The sequence below is a fragment of the Triticum aestivum genome, chromosome 2A (assembly GCF_018294505.1).
Source record: "Triticum aestivum cultivar Chinese Spring chromosome 2A, IWGSC CS RefSeq v2.1, whole genome shotgun sequence".
Lineage (NCBI taxonomy): Eukaryota > Viridiplantae > Streptophyta > Magnoliopsida > Poales > Poaceae > Triticum > Triticum aestivum.
The window spans coordinates 728,358,869-728,378,042 of record NC_057797.1 but is presented as its reverse complement, the minus strand read 5'-3'; the positions used below and the strand labels follow the sequence as shown (position 1 = coordinate 728,378,042).

The following is a 19,174-nucleotide window of genomic DNA, read 5'->3' as shown; positions in this document are numbered from 1 at the left end:
TTTATCATTGAATATATTTTCACATTATATAGATTTGGTATTGAAATTGCTCATATATTTTTCCTATGAACTTCGTTAAACTTTATAAAGTTTGACCTCAATGAAAGCTATTATGCCGACTAAATTAAAACAAAGGAAGTACTATGCACTATATTATGGTACATGAGAATAACATAGTTCAAATAATACAAATTTAAACTACTTCTAACTCAAATATAAAGTGATTAGTTTCTTGAAATAAGCAATTATCATTATTGGTTCCTTTGTTGTCTAATTAAGTTTTCGCATAAGTTAAAACTGTCCCGTAAGAAACTATTTTTCACATAAGTTAAAACTGTGTCCAGTAAAAAAGCAATTTTCACACAAATTAAAACCAGAACAGTCTCCACTAGCGCAGCATGAAACTAGCCACAATTAAGTGCTTCAATAAAGAAGGGTGTATAATGGTTCAGTAAAAATCTGAGCTCCAATATAAGATGGAAGTATTTCCCTTTTCTTCCAGAACATCTTTTTGGCTATAAAAAGGAGAGAAGGCAAGCTACTGGGAGGGAGTCAACAGGACAGGGAGCTGGTGTCTGCAATATTTACTGAACCGTGCATGTGAAAAGATATTGAACCAAAGAACAGTCAAAAACTTGAATAGCAGCCCACAGCTCAATTTCGACCAGTTATTCTGCTGTCTAACTTTATCCTTTTTGAGCCGTTTTGTTGCTCCTGCTGCCTTGAAGTGGCAGATGAGTCATGTAGAAACGTGCAATTAGCTCCGTTGCGACACCCTCTCGGGCCGTTGAAGTAGGCACATGGTCTTGTTGGCCTTGTTTTCGTATCTCTGTTCACCATAGAAGCACCGTTCATAGCATCAATACCATTAGTTTGGGGAGTTCCAGATTGATGGTACATTCCAAACTGCCTTCCATGCTGTTCAAATGATTCCTGCTTCTCACCACCATGCTGATGGATGAGGGTTTTGTAATAGTTGATAGCCCTTGGCGGAGCACCTGAAAAATTCATAGCTGGACTACTTGAACCCGGTGGATAACTCATAGCTGGATTTGAACCCGGTGCATGACTCATAGCTGGATTTGAGCCCAATGGATGACTCATAGCTGGATTTGAACCCGGTGGATGACTCATAGCTGGATTTGACCCCGGTGGACGACTCATAGGTGGATTTGAACCCGGTGGACGACTCATAGGTGGATTTGAACCTGGTGGATGACTCATAGGTGGATTTGAACCTGGTGGATGACTCATAGGTGGATTTGAACCTGGTCGATGACTCATAGCTGAACTTGAACCCGGTGGAATATTCATAGCTGGACTAGAACCGGGTGGATGATTCATGGGAACTGGAGGATATCCTTGAGGCGGTCGATTCATCATTGGCCGTGGGGCCATTGGAGGTGGCAGGGTGGAATTTGTGTTCTGGAAAGTTGTCATATGATTGGAATATGAGGCAGGGGCAGTCATTGTCATTTGGGGGGGTGGACACGGTGGCACTGGGGCAACAACTGAACTACTAGTAGATTGTTCATTTCTAATTTGGTTGTATTCTTTCATTAACCTCTCAACTTGTACAGGATCACTTAGTATTTTAACAAGTAGATCTCGGTCAACCATACTTCCCTTTTGGTTGCTCTGCATTATTGCAGTGTATGCAGCAGAAGCTGCAGCCAACACATCAGCTTCAACGCCAGTGGATCCACCAGGCTGCTGTTGTGCAGGAGTAATTGGAGTATTTGACACTTGCAGCGCATTGATTTCTGCAGGGCCATAGTTATCGGACTGATGGTAATCGTTTGGTTGATCAAGCAATGGTCCTTCCGACTGATCTGAAGCATCATCATCTTCGACAGGGATCACAGGAACCAATGGGGTTCCGGAGTCATCATAATGAGAGTCTTTCACATCAGGAGAAACAAATGGACTGGATTGGCACAAAGAGCTTATATGAATAACAAATATGAAGCGTCAAAAAGGAGAATCTGTAGACACATATGAGAAACTTGCTTACTTTGGAGGAATGTTCGATGCACGTGGATAAATAGCCTCAAGCACTCCAAACATCCTCTCATTTTGTACAGCAATCTCCCTGCTTTCTTCTCCAGAGGCAAGGTGCCATTGTGGGTTCAGCAATATCTGAAACCAAGACAATATAGAAAAATGAGACGATATTGAAAATCTAGAAAGTTTGTGCAACACGGCAGTCTAAATCATGAGTCTTACATGTGGTGGGCATTTCCACCTAATAAGAGGAATTTGAGATATGTCAATTTTGAGGTCATTGGCTGGCTGCAGTGACTCAAAACCCGGAGGCAGGGAATCATCTGAACTCGGGCCAGCTGCATGCGTTAAGGATGTTGAACCTTTTGCTTGGAGATTGTCTTGCGGTCTTAATCCAGCTTGAGAAGGGGAATCCTCAGATATGAACAGCCTTACCTGACAGATTAACAAATACATCAGGCGGTGTTTCTTAATATTTACATTTTACAGTGTTTTAGTGACAGGGAACAAAAAATCTACGATAACTCACTGCGTTCGGATATATTATATGCACACGAGCCATAAGATAATTACTATACAAAATTTCTTGTATTGGGAAGAAGGCGTACAACTGACTGTATATCCAACTAATCACATACTATTTTACAGACTAAGAAAATTGCCAATGTTTACGGACAAATAATCACATATTATTTGTTCATTGCATAGATGTGATGAATGGTGTCTATAAAATTTAATCGGAATCAGGTAACAGAGAGATGATTTTCTTCTAACTCTTCACAGAATTCCGGTTCAGGATTTCACATAATTCTTAAGAAAATTAATAGTAGCACAATCAGGGCACTCTGATCTCAAGAAAATTAATATTAGCACAATCAGGGCACTCTGATCTCAAACAAAACGAAATGAGATTTTGAGGAGCGGTTCCGTGAAATATTAGTGCAGTTTAGAGCTTTTTGTCAATGTAAATCAGGTAAGATAGAAGATGATTTTCTTCACTCATTTAGAACCTATGTTCAGGACTTTATACTATCTATAACAAAAGAAATGTAGCTCAATCAATCAAGGTATTCTAATGTCCAAGAAATTTAAAGGAGATTTTGACAACAGGTTCTTTCATATGTGATAATACCAGATTACCAGTAAAGTTCTATAGGCAGGACAACCGCTTGAGACTTTTATATGGATAAGTAGTGCAAGCTAAGTAATGATGCTAGATACTGAAAATCATATCAACGATTTACACATACTGCAGCAGCAAATGGAAATGATATGACTAGAACAAAAATACATATATGCACATATGCACATTTTTCTGTTATCGCAAGCATATGCTGTAAAGCTGTAACGGATGTGAGTCAAGAAAGATATGCATGACCCAGGGAGTCAATGACTAGACCTAGACTTATCAACCTAAACTTAGCATCATAGTGCATAGCACACATGTAATGAGCGAAAAATCAAGTAATGGCAAGCATGAGTGCAAAGTTACTGACAAGACAATAATCAAGCAATGACAAGTACGAACAAGAAATATTTGGTTTTACAAATATCAAAATGCAATCACTTAGGGATGGTAACTGAGAAGACAAGCTTCCATATAGTAGTTGTATATAATGGTCCCTTGGCTTCAGCTAATAAATGCATTATCTTATTAATAATGGTGTCTCATGCTGAACAGATGCGTAAAGTGAACTTCACCGTTGGTACTTTATAGCATATACAAAGAATTTTGCTGAACCATGTCTCAAATAAATGGCCATCTAATGCCTCTAGCTTCAAAAAAACAATGTGATAAATTATAAGAGCTTCACATGGTTTAACAGGACAAACATCGTTCTTTTATAGAAAACAGGAGAACCTAGTGAATCACTAATTTCTGAATGAACTTAAATTAAAATGGTGCCATCTGTTTGTTTTCTGCATGCTATATTCAATTTTCAATGATTATAAGCTCAGACATATTACCAGTCCTCCAGAACAAATATGCAGCTGGGCTATTGCGTTTATTTTTGTGTAAATCTAGATTCTGTTGCATTCTGAACTTCAAACATGTGCATTAGCACAGGCTATGCATACTGTTTCTGTATTATAACTTAATTTTTGTAGACAGACAGTGATATTATGTCGAAGTGAAGCATGAGATATTTTCTGTATTGCGCATCTAAAAATTTAAGGGTAACAACTCCTGCTTAAAAAAATTGCAATGTTAACTCAAGGCTTTTGTCCCTGCTGGAGATCATGAATTGTGAACTATGAAATGATTATCAGCCATCAGTGACAGTGTATTGCATGCATACAAGGGCAGCAGCCTGATGCATGATAGTACACCGACCGATCACTAGTGTTTTTAATAGAGAGAATTTGGATACATGGTATACACTGTAGCTTGAACAGGCTTAGTCAGCAAGAAAAATGTAACTGCACATGCCCGAGTTATGTGAATCCACTAATGATACCACGTGCTATACTGTTGTGCTAGGTGGTAGCAATATTCAGCATAATACTGTGGTAATACTGCTTGATATATGTTGGCATTGGCTCATGAAACAGGACAATGTTGAATTGACACTTAAATCAATCAACTACTCCCTCTGTAAACTAATATAAGAGCGTTTAGATTACTAAAGTAGTGTTCTAAATGCTCTTATATTAGTTTACATCGGGAGTACTCATTAACCACAGAGAATATTGAAACAAAAGATATACATACATGATAGAGAAGGAAGATTAAATGTGATATAATTTTGTTTAAAGTACGTGCTATATGATACTGTAATACACCAAATTCACAGGTGCTGTCATGTTGTTACTAGATGCAATCCTTTCGTAGTTTGTTTAGTGTTTCACTCATCATTCACATTGGAGTTCCCCTTTGCTTGTCTCCCCCCACATTGTCTGCATCCTGATGCTGTTCGATTAGACATACGCAGAGGTTGTTTAATTAATCGCGTTTTGTTCTGTCGTCTGTTAATCACTCATCATCCAAATTCTGCCACGTTTGCACAACGAAATCCACATCTCATCCTATTCCGCTGCCCTCATTGGATACACAAAAACTAGATGCGTCGTCATCGTTTGTTTTACATATAGTTCCACGCATCTCGCATCTCAAAAGAGAATAAAACAAAAGCATACAACGGGACCGTATCCCACGCAACAACGGATCAAATCATTCATTCAACAAACAAAGCAAATCAGAAAGCCGCAACGACGACGAACGAGCACGCGCGCCGCCGCGAATCCTCTAGCGCGAATCCGTCTCGGCGGGCGGTGGATTGGATTGGGGGGGGGGGGGGGGTGGATTGAAACTAGCATCATCAGGTGTTTGTTGGTGGCAGTACCTTGCAGAGGCTGGGTCCGGTGGCCCACGAAACGCGCCGCGACCGCCGCGACCCCATCGTCGCTACCCCCGCAACAAAACCGAATCGAATCCGATCTAGACGAGACGAGACGCGCGCGCGGACACCCTACGCCGCAGCGGCGGCAGGGCGATCGACGGAACGGACGGACTCGCGGTCGGGGCCGCCTAGGGTTAGCCCCTGCCTCCTCGTCCCGGCGGCGGCGGCGGCGGCGGCGGATTTGGAGGGGAGAGGGGTGAGGAGTCAGGAGACGGGAGGTGGTGAGGAGGCGAGGAGGAGGAGGGATGTGGTGGTGGCTGGCGTCGGCACCGCTCTGCCCGCTGCCCCTTTTCTTATTTGTCGTCGCGTCGATTTGCGTTTCTTTCTTTTTCCCCCTTGTTTTTCTGCTTATAAGTTCGCGTGCAGCCCCACACCCCACCGAGCCGAGATCGACGCCTGCCGCGATTTGATTTAATCCGAACGCAAACCGCAGCCCTAACCTAAACCTAACCCGACCCCAAATCCAGGCCGGCCCGGTGTGAATTTACCAGGCTGCCCTCCGCCTATCATCCCGTCCCAAGGGCAAATACGTAATCGTGTTGCCCTTACGATCCTTAACCGGTAGGTCATGCAATACGGCACGTAATTTTACTACTAGTACTAGTAGTATAAAGTTGGTTAGCAGATTGAGCAAAGTCCATGAGGCGTACGGCTGCTTGACAGAAGCAGATTAGTCGGAGGTTAGCGTTTTAAGGAGGCGTACTGGACAGGAACTCCCCCTTTGACAGGGACCTGCTGCTTATGATGATGATAAAAGCGCACAGTTTGGGTGGGTTCCTGCCATCATCACGGTGGCGGCACTGTATTTTCAGTGTGCCCTGTGCCCCCCTGAATTTGATTCGCTGACTTTCGTGCCTTATTTTACTTTATATCCCAGTCTCAGCCTGGGGCTTTCATACATCAACTTTCGAATGCTTTGCTGGTTACAGAGGTAACCCTACGTGGCTTGGCTACATGTAACCTCTACCTGAAGAAACCACAATCCTGTGGGATCGCCGTGAAGCATCTTCAGAGTTCCGAAAGCTGCGATACAGGATTCTGGAAATGCCCAAGCGCTACTAGTGCCCTGCCCGCAGGCTCAACCACGCAGACGTGACACTGATCAGAGCACTTCCAGCCGGCTCTATGAAAAGCGCACCGGGCGCCATCAGCTGCCAGCTTGCTTCATTTCCAGATAACAACCACGTCACGTCGCTGCAACTTGCAACGGCCAAGACAGTGACATGGCACGGGAAGCCAGTCATCTCGATCCACATTCCAAGTCAACAACAAACAGTCACGGCACATAGCACCGCATAAGCAGTTGGGAGTCCAGCTAGACTCACTTCAGACCATACATCACAAACAGTTATTACAGATCAAGATCACCGGGTTGCATTCTCCTATCAGTACCAAACCATAACACGAATACATCGCTGTTCGTTCGGCAAACAGCAGAAAATGATGCCCAGAGGACCTGGCCAAGAATCTGTCTCGTCCGTCTATCGCTTCTTAAAACCGTATTTCTTGCGCTCATAGAAGAGGTCGGTCTTGGCGCTCCCCAGGTTCACGATCTTGGGGCACCCGTCGCGGTCCTTCTCCTGCTGCGTGCACTCCTTGCAGTAGTAGGCGTCCGAGATGCCGACCCCTCCGCAGATGACGCACCTCCCCTGGAACGAGCCGTAGTTGCACTCGTCGCAGACACGGACGAGGGTGCAGGGGCGCACGTACGAGTCGCAGATGACGCACTTGCCGTCGCACTTCTCACACAGGCGGCCGATGGCGATGCCGGGCTGCTTCCGGCACATGATGAGATCGGGGTGATGCTTCGCCATGGCTGTCGGATGCTGCTAACCTGTGAAAACCAGGTGCACGTTGCTTGTCAGAATCTAGTCATCTTAGGATGTCATCAAAAGAAATTAAATGGTAAAAGCATCCCTAAGAGAAACAGATTGGTTAATGCAGTTGACTGCAGCATTGGATGTAGCAGCTCAAGAAGCAAACTGCTAATGGTTGCACTCAAAGAAGAAATAAAGTGGTGAAGCATCCCAACAAAAGGCAAATTGTTAATTAGGTTACTAGAGCTTTTGATGTAGCATCTCGAGGAGAAGCAAGTTGTTGATGCACTTTATTTGTCGAACTTGCAACTGCTGGCAACTTACGTGTAATACCCCCACACCCACCCCCTCCCGGCATAGAAGCAAACAAGATAACATTACATTGAAATTATTTTTACAACTAGTAATTCATCAAGCTCTACATCATCAAGGTGACAAGAACAGATTGCCCTTATTATAAAGAAAAGGAAGTATACCACTAGAATGCTCAACATTGACAAAAATACAGTATGGTTTCAAATTCAACCCCATCCGTCCCAATGTCTTCATTTACTGTCATCAGGGTCCCTTCAAACATATCACAATGGGTATGACTGCAAATTCCATCCACCTTTTTCAATATATTCATTTAATGTCATTAGAGTCTCGCCAATCATACAAAACATTCCATCATAAAAGCACAAAGACATGTATGTTTCCTGCTTTCTACAGAAGCCACATCATAGCACACATTTTCACCAACTAGTAGAAATGTATGACAGCAGGAGAACTAAAAGCCCTGAATACCACCCCCACAATACACCCTTTAGGTTCAGAGAGATGTTTTCAATCTTAGATGTACAAAACTTGATGTTGGAAGCTGATCCGAAACATTTCCAACCAGATCAGTTAACTAGTTATGTGAAGTTTCTGGTTGACGAGTTGAAGTCACTAGGGGTGAAAAACTCTTATGCTATCACAAACACAACTATGGGGCCCCTACCACAACTACGAAAACAGATTGAATAGCTCCACTACCATAACTATATCCATATGTTCTGAAATTAATACAGATACCAAAAACTCTTAACTTCAACTATATCCAATACAGATTTGAAAGCTTTCAAAGATAATTAAATGCTGTATTTACTAAAGAAGTAAAAAACTGAATTCGAAGTGTATCTTATCAATTTGATAGGCAGAACATCCTATGGCTTTAACAGCATAATTCCAGTACAAACAAATTTATATATCATGAGCATGGCATTACTTTCCGCTGATAATATGAAAATTAACAACATAAAATTGTTCTAGGACACTAGTATTAACATAAATACAGCATACATATAGGAGATACTAGCGTATAGTATTAATAACTTCACTGATTGCTACTGCAGTTCCCACAAAACAAATTTTACATAGCAATGGTGTTCCAGCCTTCCAGATCAATAATGTAAGTGCAAATCAAATAACATGTATTCCAGTTCAGCCTCCTAGATCACTAGCCAACATGACATAAATGTATTATTACGTGGTAACAATTATAGCCCCCTACATCTCTCGCTAACGAAACCGAAGTTACAGATGACACCGCAGATTTCCCGTGGCAGTGTTTCAATTTGCGGCCATCCAAACCATCTGAAGCTTAGTGTACTGAATCTGGAGAACAGGACCCCTACTCGCCCGGTGCTTAGAGGGCTAGGGTTGGTGCAGAAGAACACGCCCCACCGCCAAGCTCCCGCGGCTGACCTAAGGGGCGACGCGAGGAACATGGACAAGCGTCGCAGCAGAAATCGCCGGAGCGGAGCAAAAAACCTAGGGAATGCATATGTTTCGAGCGGCGGGACGGGACCATGGATGACAGGAGAAGCTCTAGGGTTCGGCCTGCACGTACCTTCGGAAGGACGAGCTCGCTGCGGCGGCGCTCGCACCTTGGCTCCTTGCTCCCCGCAGGCGACGCGCCGAGACACCGAGACGACGTCGACGAGGCTGGCGGAATAGATTTTGGCGGCGGCGGCCCGATGCGACTAGAAGCTTGCAGATAAAAGACCAAGAGGTGTGCTACGATGGGGATCGCCGTCCATATCACCCGGCAGCCTGATCGGACGGCTACAAGTGGCCGGTGCGGTCCAGCATATTTGGCTCTACTGGGTTGGGTCCCACCTGTCGGCCTCTCAACACCTTTGGGTCCCCTGTTAAGCCGTTCTCCAGTGGCACCGCATCTTCCCCGAGCGCCACCGCCGCCGCCGCCGTTGAGCACCCGCCGCCGCAGGGATCCGCGCTGCGTCCCGAGCCAATCGCGCTCTACGGCGGAGAGGCGATGGATTCGGCAGGCGCCTCGAAGCCCGAGGAGGAGGTGGCCGCTTACCAGAGCAGCGAGGCCAATCAGGCGAGGCTGCAGTCCATGCTCGCGGCGCTCCTCGACGACCCCTTACTCGCCGACGTCCCGAGGAAGCCCTCGCTGGCGGACGTGGACACGCTCATCAACCTCGAGCTCGGCAGCGCCATGAGGGTGACCGTCCTCAAGCTGGACAACACCTCGTTCGGTACAATATGGCCCTCTTCGATCCCCGCCCACATTTTTGTCCAAATCCCTTGCCGTGCGTTTATCCCCCATATGAATTCGTGTTCCTCTTGTCGTTGTGGTGATACAGATGTCGCGGTGTTGAACACCGCTACGCTCAAGGATTTGAAGCTGGCTATCAGGAAGAAGATAACTGAGATAGAGCAGGGCCAGATGGGCCATCGTCACATCTCATGGTAAGTAATAGTCAGATTTATTTGTCTGAAACAGTGGAAGGATATCTTCTGACATCCATGTCATCTAATTGATTCATGCTAACATGTGTTGATCTAATTAGTTGATATCCTTCGAAATGCTGCCGATTTGTCTTTGCTATTTGATACTATATCCTATGATGGGCACTAAGGCACTGTTGATCCACCAAAATTTGCTAGTTTAGATGGGTGTGATTATCTAAATAAGCTGAGGGTCACAACTCACAAGATGTATGGTATTAACCTGAATTCTTAGTTAGCTCGAGATGTTGAGAATCCTAGCTGAAGTCGTGTTTTAGCTTGAGTTTGCACTGACCTACTTGGTATTGAATAACTGAATGTGTGTACATAAGGTTATTCAAGCCTGCTTTAATTAGATTTCCCTGTATTAGTGTCTTTCAGTTAAACTAAAGAGAACATAATGTTCCAATATTGACTTCTAGAAATAGTTTAAGCTCAGTATAGGAAGAAACTGCTGACTAAATTTGCCTTACGATTATCTCAGAGTGCATGAGCCTGGTATCTGTACACTGTTTACATCAACACCTACAAATTATTCAAGCCTGTTTGAATTAGATTTCCCTGTATTAGTGTCTTTCAGTTAAACTAAAGAGAACAGAATGTTCCAAGATTGACTTCTAGAAATAGTTTAAGCTCAGTATTGAAAGAAACTGCTGACTAAATTTGCCTTACGATTATCTCAGAGTGCATGAGCCTGTTATCTGCACACTGTTTACATCAACACCTACAAATTATCAAAAATTAAGACCCCATTTTCTGGACTCCAAACTTCTGCTATGTGGTTGTAAGCCCATCTAGGAGTACACTGTTTGCCAGGCAGATATGACAATAGCACTCTTGCAAACAACTCCTGGCATTGACAGTACACTTGATGCTCTTCAAAATGCTGCCAATGTATCTTTGATATTTAATCTCTCCCACGATGGTCAATCAGACACTCATGATCCATGATAGGTGTCATGATCCAAATAAGCTGAGGGTCACAAGATATATGAGACTGAACCGAATTCTGAATTACCTCGAGACATTCAGAATCCAAGCTGGAGCTCACTCTAATTTTTAGTTTGATTAAGCACTGAACTTGACCTGTTTGGTATTGACTAGCTGAATGTGTGTACACAAGGTTAGTCAAACCCATTCGAATTAAGGTCCCTATCTTAACTACTCCCTCCGTAAATAAATATAAGAGCGTTTAGATCACTAAAATAGTGATCTAAACGCTCTTATATTTCTTTACAGAGGGAGTAATCTATTTTAGTTAAGCTAAGGAGAATATAATGTTCGAAGATTGTCGTCTTAAAGTAGTATGAGCTCAACATAGAAAGAATTTTCTCTCTAAGATGTTACACTGGTATTCTATATTCTAAACTAGGATCCCATTTCCGTGACTCCATGAAGCTTCAGTCATGTGGTTATAAGTTTATCTAGGACAGTACATTGTTTGCCTGTCTGATATAACGAGAGCACTCACTGCAAAGAGTTCTTGGCATCAGTATTTGTTAATGCTAAATTGTCAGAAAGTGTTGTTAAAATAAACTGTATTTTTGGGAAGGCTCAACTAATTTATTGATGTGCAGACAGAACAATTACTAGATGCTGGGAAAGAAATACGAGCCCATATATGAGTTCTGTAATTAAAAAGCTTCAGCTGCATAATTGTAAAATTAGTTAGAGATCCTACCTTATTGATGTTAGCTATGGTTAATAATATGGCCTTCTAAGTTCCATCACAATGTTAGCTCTTCAGCTGTATAATAGCTGGCAGGCTTGTATAGAATTCCCCAAAAATGCCAACTTTGGTATCCATGTCTTCTTGCATTATGTGGTTCCAAAGCGTCAGGATTTATGTGGTTCTTAGCACAAATTGTATATCTAAGCTGCATCTGCAACATTTTCTGCATTTTTATCATCTGGCTCTACTATTTTATCCATCAATATAATTACTTTTTATCTATTTCTCTATTAAGAACTGACATGCTCCCTCCGTTTCAAAATAAGTGTCGTGGTTTTAGTTCAAACTAAAACCATGACACTTAATTTGAAACGGAGGGACTACTTTTTCATGGCATCTCTCAACCTTTTCTTTGTCAATATTTCCATTTGTTAAGGATACCAAGAATTTCCAAACTCCGCTGTAAGTATTTATGTTTGACCCAGGAAGCATATTTGGGAGAACTACTGCCTGACACATCAGAGTGAGAAGTTGATAGATGACAATTCTGCACTTTCTTCTTACGACATTCGAAATAATTCCAAGGTATATAAAAAATAACATATTTTTTTCATTTCAGTTTGAAAAAAGTCCATTTTACTACCCTGAATAAAGTGGGTGGTTCACTTTACCCCCTGATCTATTTTTCCGCTTCTTTTACCCCCCAAACAAACCCAAACCGGACAAAACACCCCCCGGCTGGTTTTTCTCCACCCGCTGCTGCTGATGTGGCACTAGTTAACGGCGGTTTTGACCTGGGTGGGGCCCCCTTGTCAGGTTTTTTTCTCTCTCTCTCTCTAATTGAGGCTGGGCCGGCGGCCACTCAGCCCGCACGCAGCCTCTGGCCAGGGCGTGGCGAGGCCGACCGGCTGGAGGAGTGGCGAGAGGGGGGGGTGAGCTGGGCGAAGCAGTCAAGGCCAGGCAGTGGCGGGCGCAGGCCGACGCAGTTAGGCACGGGCGGGTACTGGGGTGAGCGCGAGCGGAAGGGGAGGCTCAATGGGCGCAGCAGGGCCGCCGGAACGGGGCCACGAGGGCTGGTGCTGGAGCAGGGCTGCGCGGGCGGGGCGCTGCGGCAGTAGAGCAACGCAGGCGGCCCGGGCACATGCGAGGGAAGAGGAGTGCTGGGCAAGTTCAGCAAGCGCCAGCGCAGCCCCGAGCAGCAGCCGGCGCGGTCGTTCGAGAGCAGCGGCATGGGGAGGCGAGGCCATGGAAGGGCGCGAGCAGGTCGTGGTTGGCAATGGCGAGCGGCCGCAGCGGGAGTCAACAGCAGCGCTAGAGCAGAGTCGGCAGCGGCGCGACAGCGGTCAGTGACAGTAGTGGCAGCAGGCGGGCGCGGTGACATGCACGCGTGGGCGACGGAGAGGCATGGCCAGGGAGGGGTGTGGAGCCGAGCTCCCTGTCACCGCGGTCGTCGGGAGGAGGACCCACGCCTAGGCCGCGGCGGCCGCGGGGTCGCCGGAGGCGTGGCTGGCGTGGCGCAGCCACGAGTGGCGTGAGGCGGTGGAGTTCCACGCCGAGGTGCTCGGGCGGCACCTCGCCGACGGCCTCCTCGGGCCGTCCTCCTGCGCGGTCTGCCTCGGCGGGGCCCAGCAGGCGCTCGCGCTGCGGGAGCTCGGCGTGGCCGGGGCTGTCGCCGTCGCGAGGAGGCGCTCCCCGCCGCTCGCAGTCGCCTTCGGTTGGAGAGAGAGAGAAAGAGAGAGGGAAAAAAACCTGACAAGGGGGCCCCACCCAGGTCAAAACCGCTGTTGACTAGTGCCACATCAGCAGTGGGTGGAGAAAAACCAGCCGCGGGGGTGTTTAGTCCGGTTTGGGTTTGTTTGGGGGGTAAAAGAAGCGGAAAAATAGATCAGGGGGTAAAGTGAACCACACACTTTATTCAGGGTAGTAAAATGGACTTTTTTCTTTCAGTTTTCTGGAAGTTTTTACTATGCGTAGCAGCATATGAAACCTCTTTGGGGAACAACCAATCTCCTTATGGTACATGCATATTTAACTTTTTGGATGAAAAAAAATGTATATACTTCTTTCTTAAGTTGGCCTAGTGGAATCTGCATTACCAAATAAGATAGTTGACCTCAAATGCATCCACTTACAGAGATGGTGTTACTAGATCTGTCAGGTAGCAACTAAAGATGTATGAACTGAATAAAGTGTTGTGACTCTGTTTCTGCCCTCTGCCGTACTAGGTTTGTTTCTCACCGCACGTCATGTCGAGAGTACATCAGAAGCATTCTAGGAGAAGGAAACACCGTTTCTTCCACGGGCTTAGCAGGAAGATGTGATCCCACCTCATGATTTCTGATCAGGAGATACCCTTAGCGCCATGGGGGAGTGATTACTTGCGAAATGAAGAATGCTCCAAGATTTAGCTATGGCGACGAAACGGGGTAGAATTTCGCAGAAGCAACCCACCGATTCGCTGATGCCATTCAGGAGTTGCAGAAGATTGTGCGTGCTTGGGAAAAGCAGTTACTAGTACGTAGTGCACGAGCACGTCAGCTAATGGGTGTTGTAAATTCGAAGCTACTGGTCTGGTCGTGTAATTTGCCAGTGGGAAGTGCGCTTCACAATATGTAATGCACTTCAGGTTAACAATCTGCAGGCTTTTGCAGGTCCTAGCTCTGGTAAACTACTGCTGCTTCATTTTTCGTCGAGAGGATCAAGTCTTAGATGGTGTTTGGTTCTCTGGTCCTAGGACTTTTTCTAGTCCCAACTAAAAAGTCTCTAGTCCCTAAAAAGTCCCTTCCTGTTTGTTTTTAGAGACTAAAAAGTCTCTAATCCCTTCCTAGAGTTTATTAAATGACCATATTGTCCCTAGTATATAGAAAAATAACAATCAAACAACATCATAGGATAGCGCGTTAATGGGTGCATGTAGGGGCATTGTTGAAAAAGTCCCAAAAAAGAGAGTCTTCTTCATTTAGTACCAAATGCCTAGTTTAGTTCTTAAAAAGTCCCTCCCGTTTGGTAAAAAAGTTTTTAAGAGAGACTTTTTCTAGTCCCTACATAAAAAAGTCCCTAGAAACAAACACCCCCTTACTCCGCTCGTTTTTACTCAAGCCATGCCCATGGCGCATAGTAATTGCAGCCCTTAGTGTTCTACACCTGCCAATTAAGCAAAAAAAATACATCATGCAAACATGACAATGGTTAAAAAAACATGGTTGGAAAGATCAAAATTTCAAGCCATGTGCCCAAAACCAACAGACCAGCCTGACCCAAGTCAGGACCAAAATGTGTTGACTGGAAACTGATTCTTTTCTTGGAACCGACATTCCCCCAGCAACTCAACCGGTGTGGTCCCAGGGCACGCACACAGCCACACACATCGCCGTACCTGAAACGCTGAAATGATAAAACTGCATGCATGACTGTAATGGGCATATATAGACAGAGAAAAGTATGCCCCAGCCCACAGTAGAGAAATTTCAAGAGGTGATCAGACAGGAGGATAGCTTTTTCCTCTCGGAATCTGGAAGGGCACCAAAGGGAGAGACAAGGTTGACACCAATGGTGCCACCTCCTCCTGTGACAAGCGCGCTACTACTCACACACACGCTTTGGACTTTGGCTACAACCAAGTAAGCGCAACCAAACAGTAGCAAACTCACCACACACACACACACTGGTTGCTGCACCATGCACTGCCCATTGCATTTGTCATGCGGTGCAGGGTGCACTACCAGTTCGAGGCTTAGGGACCACACTACCATCGAACCCTACAAGTTCCAGACATGGACATGCTTCCACATATGCTTCTAACTGTAAGTAACTAGTGGTACTAGCTAGTAGATGGATAGATAGATAGGATCATGCATAGGACAATGACGGGAGCACTAGGCTCTCACATGTAAGGGGCGCGGAGAGTGAGCTCCGGGGAGGTGCCGGCGTCCTGGATGGGCATCATCATCATCATCTGCTGCTGGTTGCCGCTGCTGTTGTAAAAGCTGTGCTGCTGCTCGTGCTGTTCTTGCAGCAGCTGATGATGGACGACTGCCATGGCGTTGGCGTTGCTGGCGGCGGCAGCTTCCCACCACTGCGAGCTGTTGGGCTGGAGATGGTAGCTGCTGCCGTTGAAGTCGTCGGCGCTTTCTTGCCGGCCTCCGCCGGTCGGGAAGAGCGGGAGCTCCCGCGGCGGGGGCATTGGCGGCGTCTGGTTGGTGGAGAAAGGGAAGCTCGCAGCTGGCCACGGCGTAGGTGCTGCTGCGGCGGCGCCGCCGTGGTTGCCCGCTCCCGCCGTGCTCCTCGCGCCCATGTAGTCCTGCCGTGCGTCGATCCAACAGGCCAGATGTACATTAGCTGATTACCATGCATGCATGTGCAAATTAAAATTCGATCTACCGATCGATCGCAATGTGGCAGTGCGTGTGTGTGTAAATCCAGCTTGATTGGTTACCTGCAGGGTGCTGTCTCCCCAGCAAGTAGTAGTAGTGGCGCTCGCATCTGGATGGACAGCCGCGCCTCTACCGGCGCAGCTGCCGGCGCCGTACAAGCCGGCCGCCGCACCTGCACGCACGTCGCGAGTGTTGTTATAGTTGGGACTCGAGGCAAAGCGACGCGAGACAAGAATCAGGTCAAGTGCAGCGCGCGCGCGCGCGAGAGAGAGAGAGAGGACGTGATGTGCGAGTAAGTACCGGAGGGGGAGAGGGCGAGGACGTCGGCGGCGGTGGCGGTGGCGAGGGGGGAGCCGTTGACGTCGACGCCGAGGCGCTTCTTCTGGCGCTCGCGGGCCTTGTGGTTCTGGAACCAGTAGAAGACGTTCTTGCCCTCGATCCGGCCGTACTGCCGGAGCCGGGCCGCGATCCGCTGGATCTGCTCCGCCGTGGGCGACCGGATGCCGCAGTCGTAGTAGAGGTCCTTGAGGATCTTGACCTGCTCCGGCGTGGGCGTCCACCGCGCGCCGCTCGGCCGGACGGGCGCGGTCGTCGTCGTCGCACCAGCACCGGCAGCAGCGACGGCATTGCCACCCGCCGCGCCGCTGGCCTGGTGGTGCTGGTGCTGCAGCTGTCTCCACATGACGCTCTGCTTGTCCATGGCAGCAAGAAGAAGGCAGGTGGTGCTGTTGCTAGCCTGCTGCTACTAGTACCGCTGTGATGACGATCGGTGGGAAGAAGGAGGAGGGCGATGGGTGCTGGAAGGAGGGAGAGGGGCGTGGGAGGATCACGTGAGAGGTCGGGTATATATGGTGCCATGGCGCCATGCATGGAGGTAGCACAGCTGCGCCTGCTGAGCTGAGCTAGGTATAGGAGGCTAGGAGGGGAGCTAGCTAGGAGGAATAGGAGTGTAGGTAGGGGTGATATAGGTTGGGGCCGGCTTGGTTTGGTTCCCCGAGAGAGGAAGGGGGAGAGGGGATCATGGTGATATCTTTTGGAGAGGGACAAGTGAAGTTGACACACGTACGGGGGGCATGTCATGTGGGGACGATGGGGTATGGAGCGCAGACGCCCCCGCATATGGCAACTGCTTCCTCCTCGCCTACCTCTCTCATTCTCTCTTCTACTCTCTCTCTCTCTCACACACAGTCGATACACACAGAGAGAGAGAGGGAGGGCATCGACCGATATGATCAATGGCGCATTGTGCGTGTTCATACAAGCAAGCATGGGCCGATCGAGTTCGAGTTTTGCATGTAGTACTTGTAGTATTTTTTGTTTTGGGGGGACAGGCCAGAATAAGTGTGATGGATGGATGTGAGCGTTGATGTGTGCGCGGGTTCCTTGTCTGCCGCTTTCAATTTTGCTGGTGTTTGTTCTGGCCGTCTTGACTGCCTGGCTGAACCAAAGGGTTTCCATCCATCGATCGGTCGGTGTCGTTCGTCGTCTGGATTGAGAAAAGGGTTGAGATCAGTCAGTCACAGAGAAAGAATTCATGACTACATGGTTACCCTCGATCAGGGTTAGGCCCCCTCTTCGCCGTTGTCCACCATATCAAGGATCGGCTACATGGTCACCTTTCAGCTGCTGACTCCCAACACCCTGAAGGTGGTCGTCTTCAACGATGACGGCATTGAAGTGGTGACTAAGTGCAAGAAGCATGGAGACACCTTCGTCGTGAACGTCTAGAAGAGCTCTCTGTTGCGCGTGTTGGTTTAGTTTTTCTTTTTACAAAAAGGATCAGATCTATTATAAAAATTCATTGGAAATACAAAACACATAAAAGATAATAAAAATTACATCGAGGTCCATGGACCATCGAACGACCATTGTTGCTGCCAGAATGAGCCATGCACGCGCCCCTATCGCCGCTCCCATACTAGAGCCGGCCTGACTTTATTGTTGACACCCGGGAAGTCTTTGTGCACGTGCTCCTAAGGACTAGCGCCCCGGAACCGTAGTCGTCGTCGTTGAACCCTTGAGTAGATCTGACGAACCTGATGCCAAATATTGCCGTTGCGTACACACGACGAGAAACCCTAACATCGCCGCCCCGAGGAGCTGGCAGGAATATACGACGGAGCTCCGTCTAATCCGTCTCAGCAGACGAACTTGAGGAGGATCAAAGCCCGTAAGACCAACTCAAAGAAGAAGTGCCGCCACCCGACCAAACGCCTCCCCTGTAAGGACTAAAACCCTACATGTCTACTAGCTGGATCTGAGGCACCAAAAATCTCCTCCCGGCCACCGGCCGTCGAAGCGGTAGGTGGAGGAAAGCGAATCCACGGGCTCACCGGTGGAGATCGAGAGAAAGAAGGCTTTCTCTAGTCGTTTTGTGAGAGGGGAAAGAAAAGCTCTATCTTTATGGCTTCTAGAGATGCTACATAGCTTGCTGGTTTGGTTTCCTTTAAGACTATGTCGTACTGGTTTGGTTGAAAGCTACTTGTTTAAGTGTCATATATACTATGTTGAAATCTGCTTGGTTTGGTTTAAGATTATGTATTTGGTTTGTTCTACCTGCTAGTGTGCTGGTAACCTCGTGCCATCATGCCATCGTGGCTACAGTACGCGAGAGGATATTCTTTTTTTGAATGAAAAGCGTGTAGCTAGGGATCTTGTGCCGTGATTGATTCGTGGAAAAGTAGGAGTACGTCCGTGGCCTGTAGCATCGAACGAACCGAGCGGGCGGGCGGGCGCGCGAGTACACCTTTTCCGGTACCGATGCATGCGCGCGCGCCTACGTACGGTGTCGTTCACTGTAGCGCACGAGAGTGAGCCACCACCACTACGGTTTCTGTGCATGCATTCATTCATCGTGGCAGAAACCAAAATTAACGCCTGCTATTTCGTCTTTGATTTACTATGGGGTGTTTGTTTGCAGAGACTTTTTTGTGTATGAACTAGAAAAAGTCTCTTTTAAAGAGTTTTTTATCAAACGGGAGGAACTTTTTAGGGATTAAATTAAATATTTGGGACTAAATGAAGAAGACTCTTAAGGAGAGTCTTTTTGGACTTTTCCAACAATCCTCCTCCGTGCACCCATTGGCCCGCCACCCCATGGTGTTGTTTGATTGTTATTTTTCTATATAT

General features: G+C 46.9%; 4 protein-coding genes across 4 annotated transcripts; 1 reads left to right on the top strand and 3 right to left on the bottom strand.

Annotated features, from left to right (window-relative positions):
• Window positions 1–399: 399 nt before the first annotated feature.
• LOC123190631 (zinc finger CCCH domain-containing protein 30) lies at window positions 400–5,729 on the bottom strand. The gene is made up of 4 exons (XM_044603303.1): window positions 5,349–5,729; window positions 2,227–2,439; window positions 2,015–2,139; window positions 400–1,927 (listed from the first exon to the last, which is right to left on the bottom strand). Exons 1-4 carry the CDS (start codon window positions 5,403–5,405, stop codon window positions 655–657), a joined length of 1,668 nt encoding a protein of 555 aa, XP_044459238.1. The 5' UTR covers window positions 5,406–5,729; the 3' UTR covers window positions 400–654.
• A 962-nt stretch (window positions 5,730–6,691) lies between these two features.
• On the bottom strand, window positions 6,692–9,253 carry LOC123190633 (PHD finger-like domain-containing protein 5A). Its single transcript, XM_044603305.1, has 2 exons — window positions 9,096–9,253; window positions 6,692–7,239 (listed from the first exon to the last, which is right to left on the bottom strand). The coding sequence occupies exon 2, from the start codon at window positions 7,217–7,219 to the stop codon at window positions 6,887–6,889; it is 333 nt and encodes a 110-aa protein (XP_044459240.1). The 5' UTR covers window positions 7,220–7,239; window positions 9,096–9,253; the 3' UTR covers window positions 6,692–6,886.
• Window positions 9,254–9,349: 96 nt separating this feature from the next.
• Window positions 9,350–14,374, top strand: LOC123190632 (U11/U12 small nuclear ribonucleoprotein 25 kDa protein). Its single transcript, XM_044603304.1, has 4 exons — window positions 9,350–9,747; window positions 9,856–9,961; window positions 12,158–12,257; window positions 13,898–14,374. Exons 1-4 carry the CDS (start codon window positions 9,522–9,524, stop codon window positions 13,991–13,993), a joined length of 528 nt encoding a protein of 175 aa, XP_044459239.1. The 5' UTR covers window positions 9,350–9,521; the 3' UTR covers window positions 13,994–14,374.
• A 787-nt stretch (window positions 14,375–15,161) lies between these two features.
• Window positions 15,162–16,936, bottom strand: LOC123186255 (WUSCHEL-related homeobox 1-like). Its single transcript, XM_044598040.1, has 3 exons — window positions 16,346–16,936; window positions 16,108–16,217; window positions 15,162–15,972 (listed from the first exon to the last, which is right to left on the bottom strand). Exons 1-3 carry the CDS (start codon window positions 16,743–16,745, stop codon window positions 15,556–15,558), a joined length of 927 nt encoding a protein of 308 aa, XP_044453975.1. The 5' UTR covers window positions 16,746–16,936; the 3' UTR covers window positions 15,162–15,555.
• Window positions 16,937–19,174: the final 2,238 nt, after the last annotated feature.

Excerpts from the sequence above, each read along its gene's own strand:
- LOC123190633 (XM_044603305.1), bottom strand. The coding sequence starts at position 7,219 with ATGGCGAAGCATCACCCCGATCTCATCATGTGCCGGAAGCAGCCCGGC.
- LOC123190631 (XM_044603303.1), bottom strand. The coding sequence starts at position 5,405 with ATGGGGTCGCGGCGGTCGCGGCGCGTTTCGTGGGCCACCGGACCCAGC. Across the intron at positions 2,440-5,348 it reads CCGGACCCAGCCTCTGCAAG|GTAAGGCTGTTCATATCTGA; the intron begins GTACTGCCACCA and ends TTAATCTGTCAG. Across the intron at positions 1,928-2,014 it reads GCATCGAACATTCCTCCAAA|TCCATTTGTTTCTCCTGATG; the intron begins GTAAGCAAGTTT and ends GTGCCAATCCAG.
- LOC123186255 (XM_044598040.1), bottom strand. The coding sequence starts at position 16,745 with ATGGACAAGCAGAGCGTCATGTGGAGACAGCTGCAGCACCAGCACCAC. Across the intron at positions 16,218-16,345 it reads CCTCGCCCTCTCCCCCTCCG|GTGCGGCGGCCGGCTTGTAC; the intron begins GTACTTACTCGC and ends ACGTGCGTGCAG. Across the intron at positions 15,973-16,107 it reads GGGGAGACAGCACCCTGCAG|GACTACATGGGCGCGAGGAG; the intron begins GTAACCAATCAA and ends GACGCACGGCAG.
- LOC123190632 (XM_044603304.1), top strand. The coding sequence starts at position 9,522 with ATGGATTCGGCAGGCGCCTCGAAGCCCGAGGAGGAGGTGGCCGCTTAC. Across the intron at positions 9,748-9,855 it reads GCTGGACAACACCTCGTTCG|ATGTCGCGGTGTTGAACACC; the intron begins GTACAATATGGC and ends GTGGTGATACAG. Across the intron at positions 9,962-12,157 it reads GGCCATCGTCACATCTCATG|GAAGCATATTTGGGAGAACT; the intron begins GTAAGTAATAGT and ends TGTTTGACCCAG.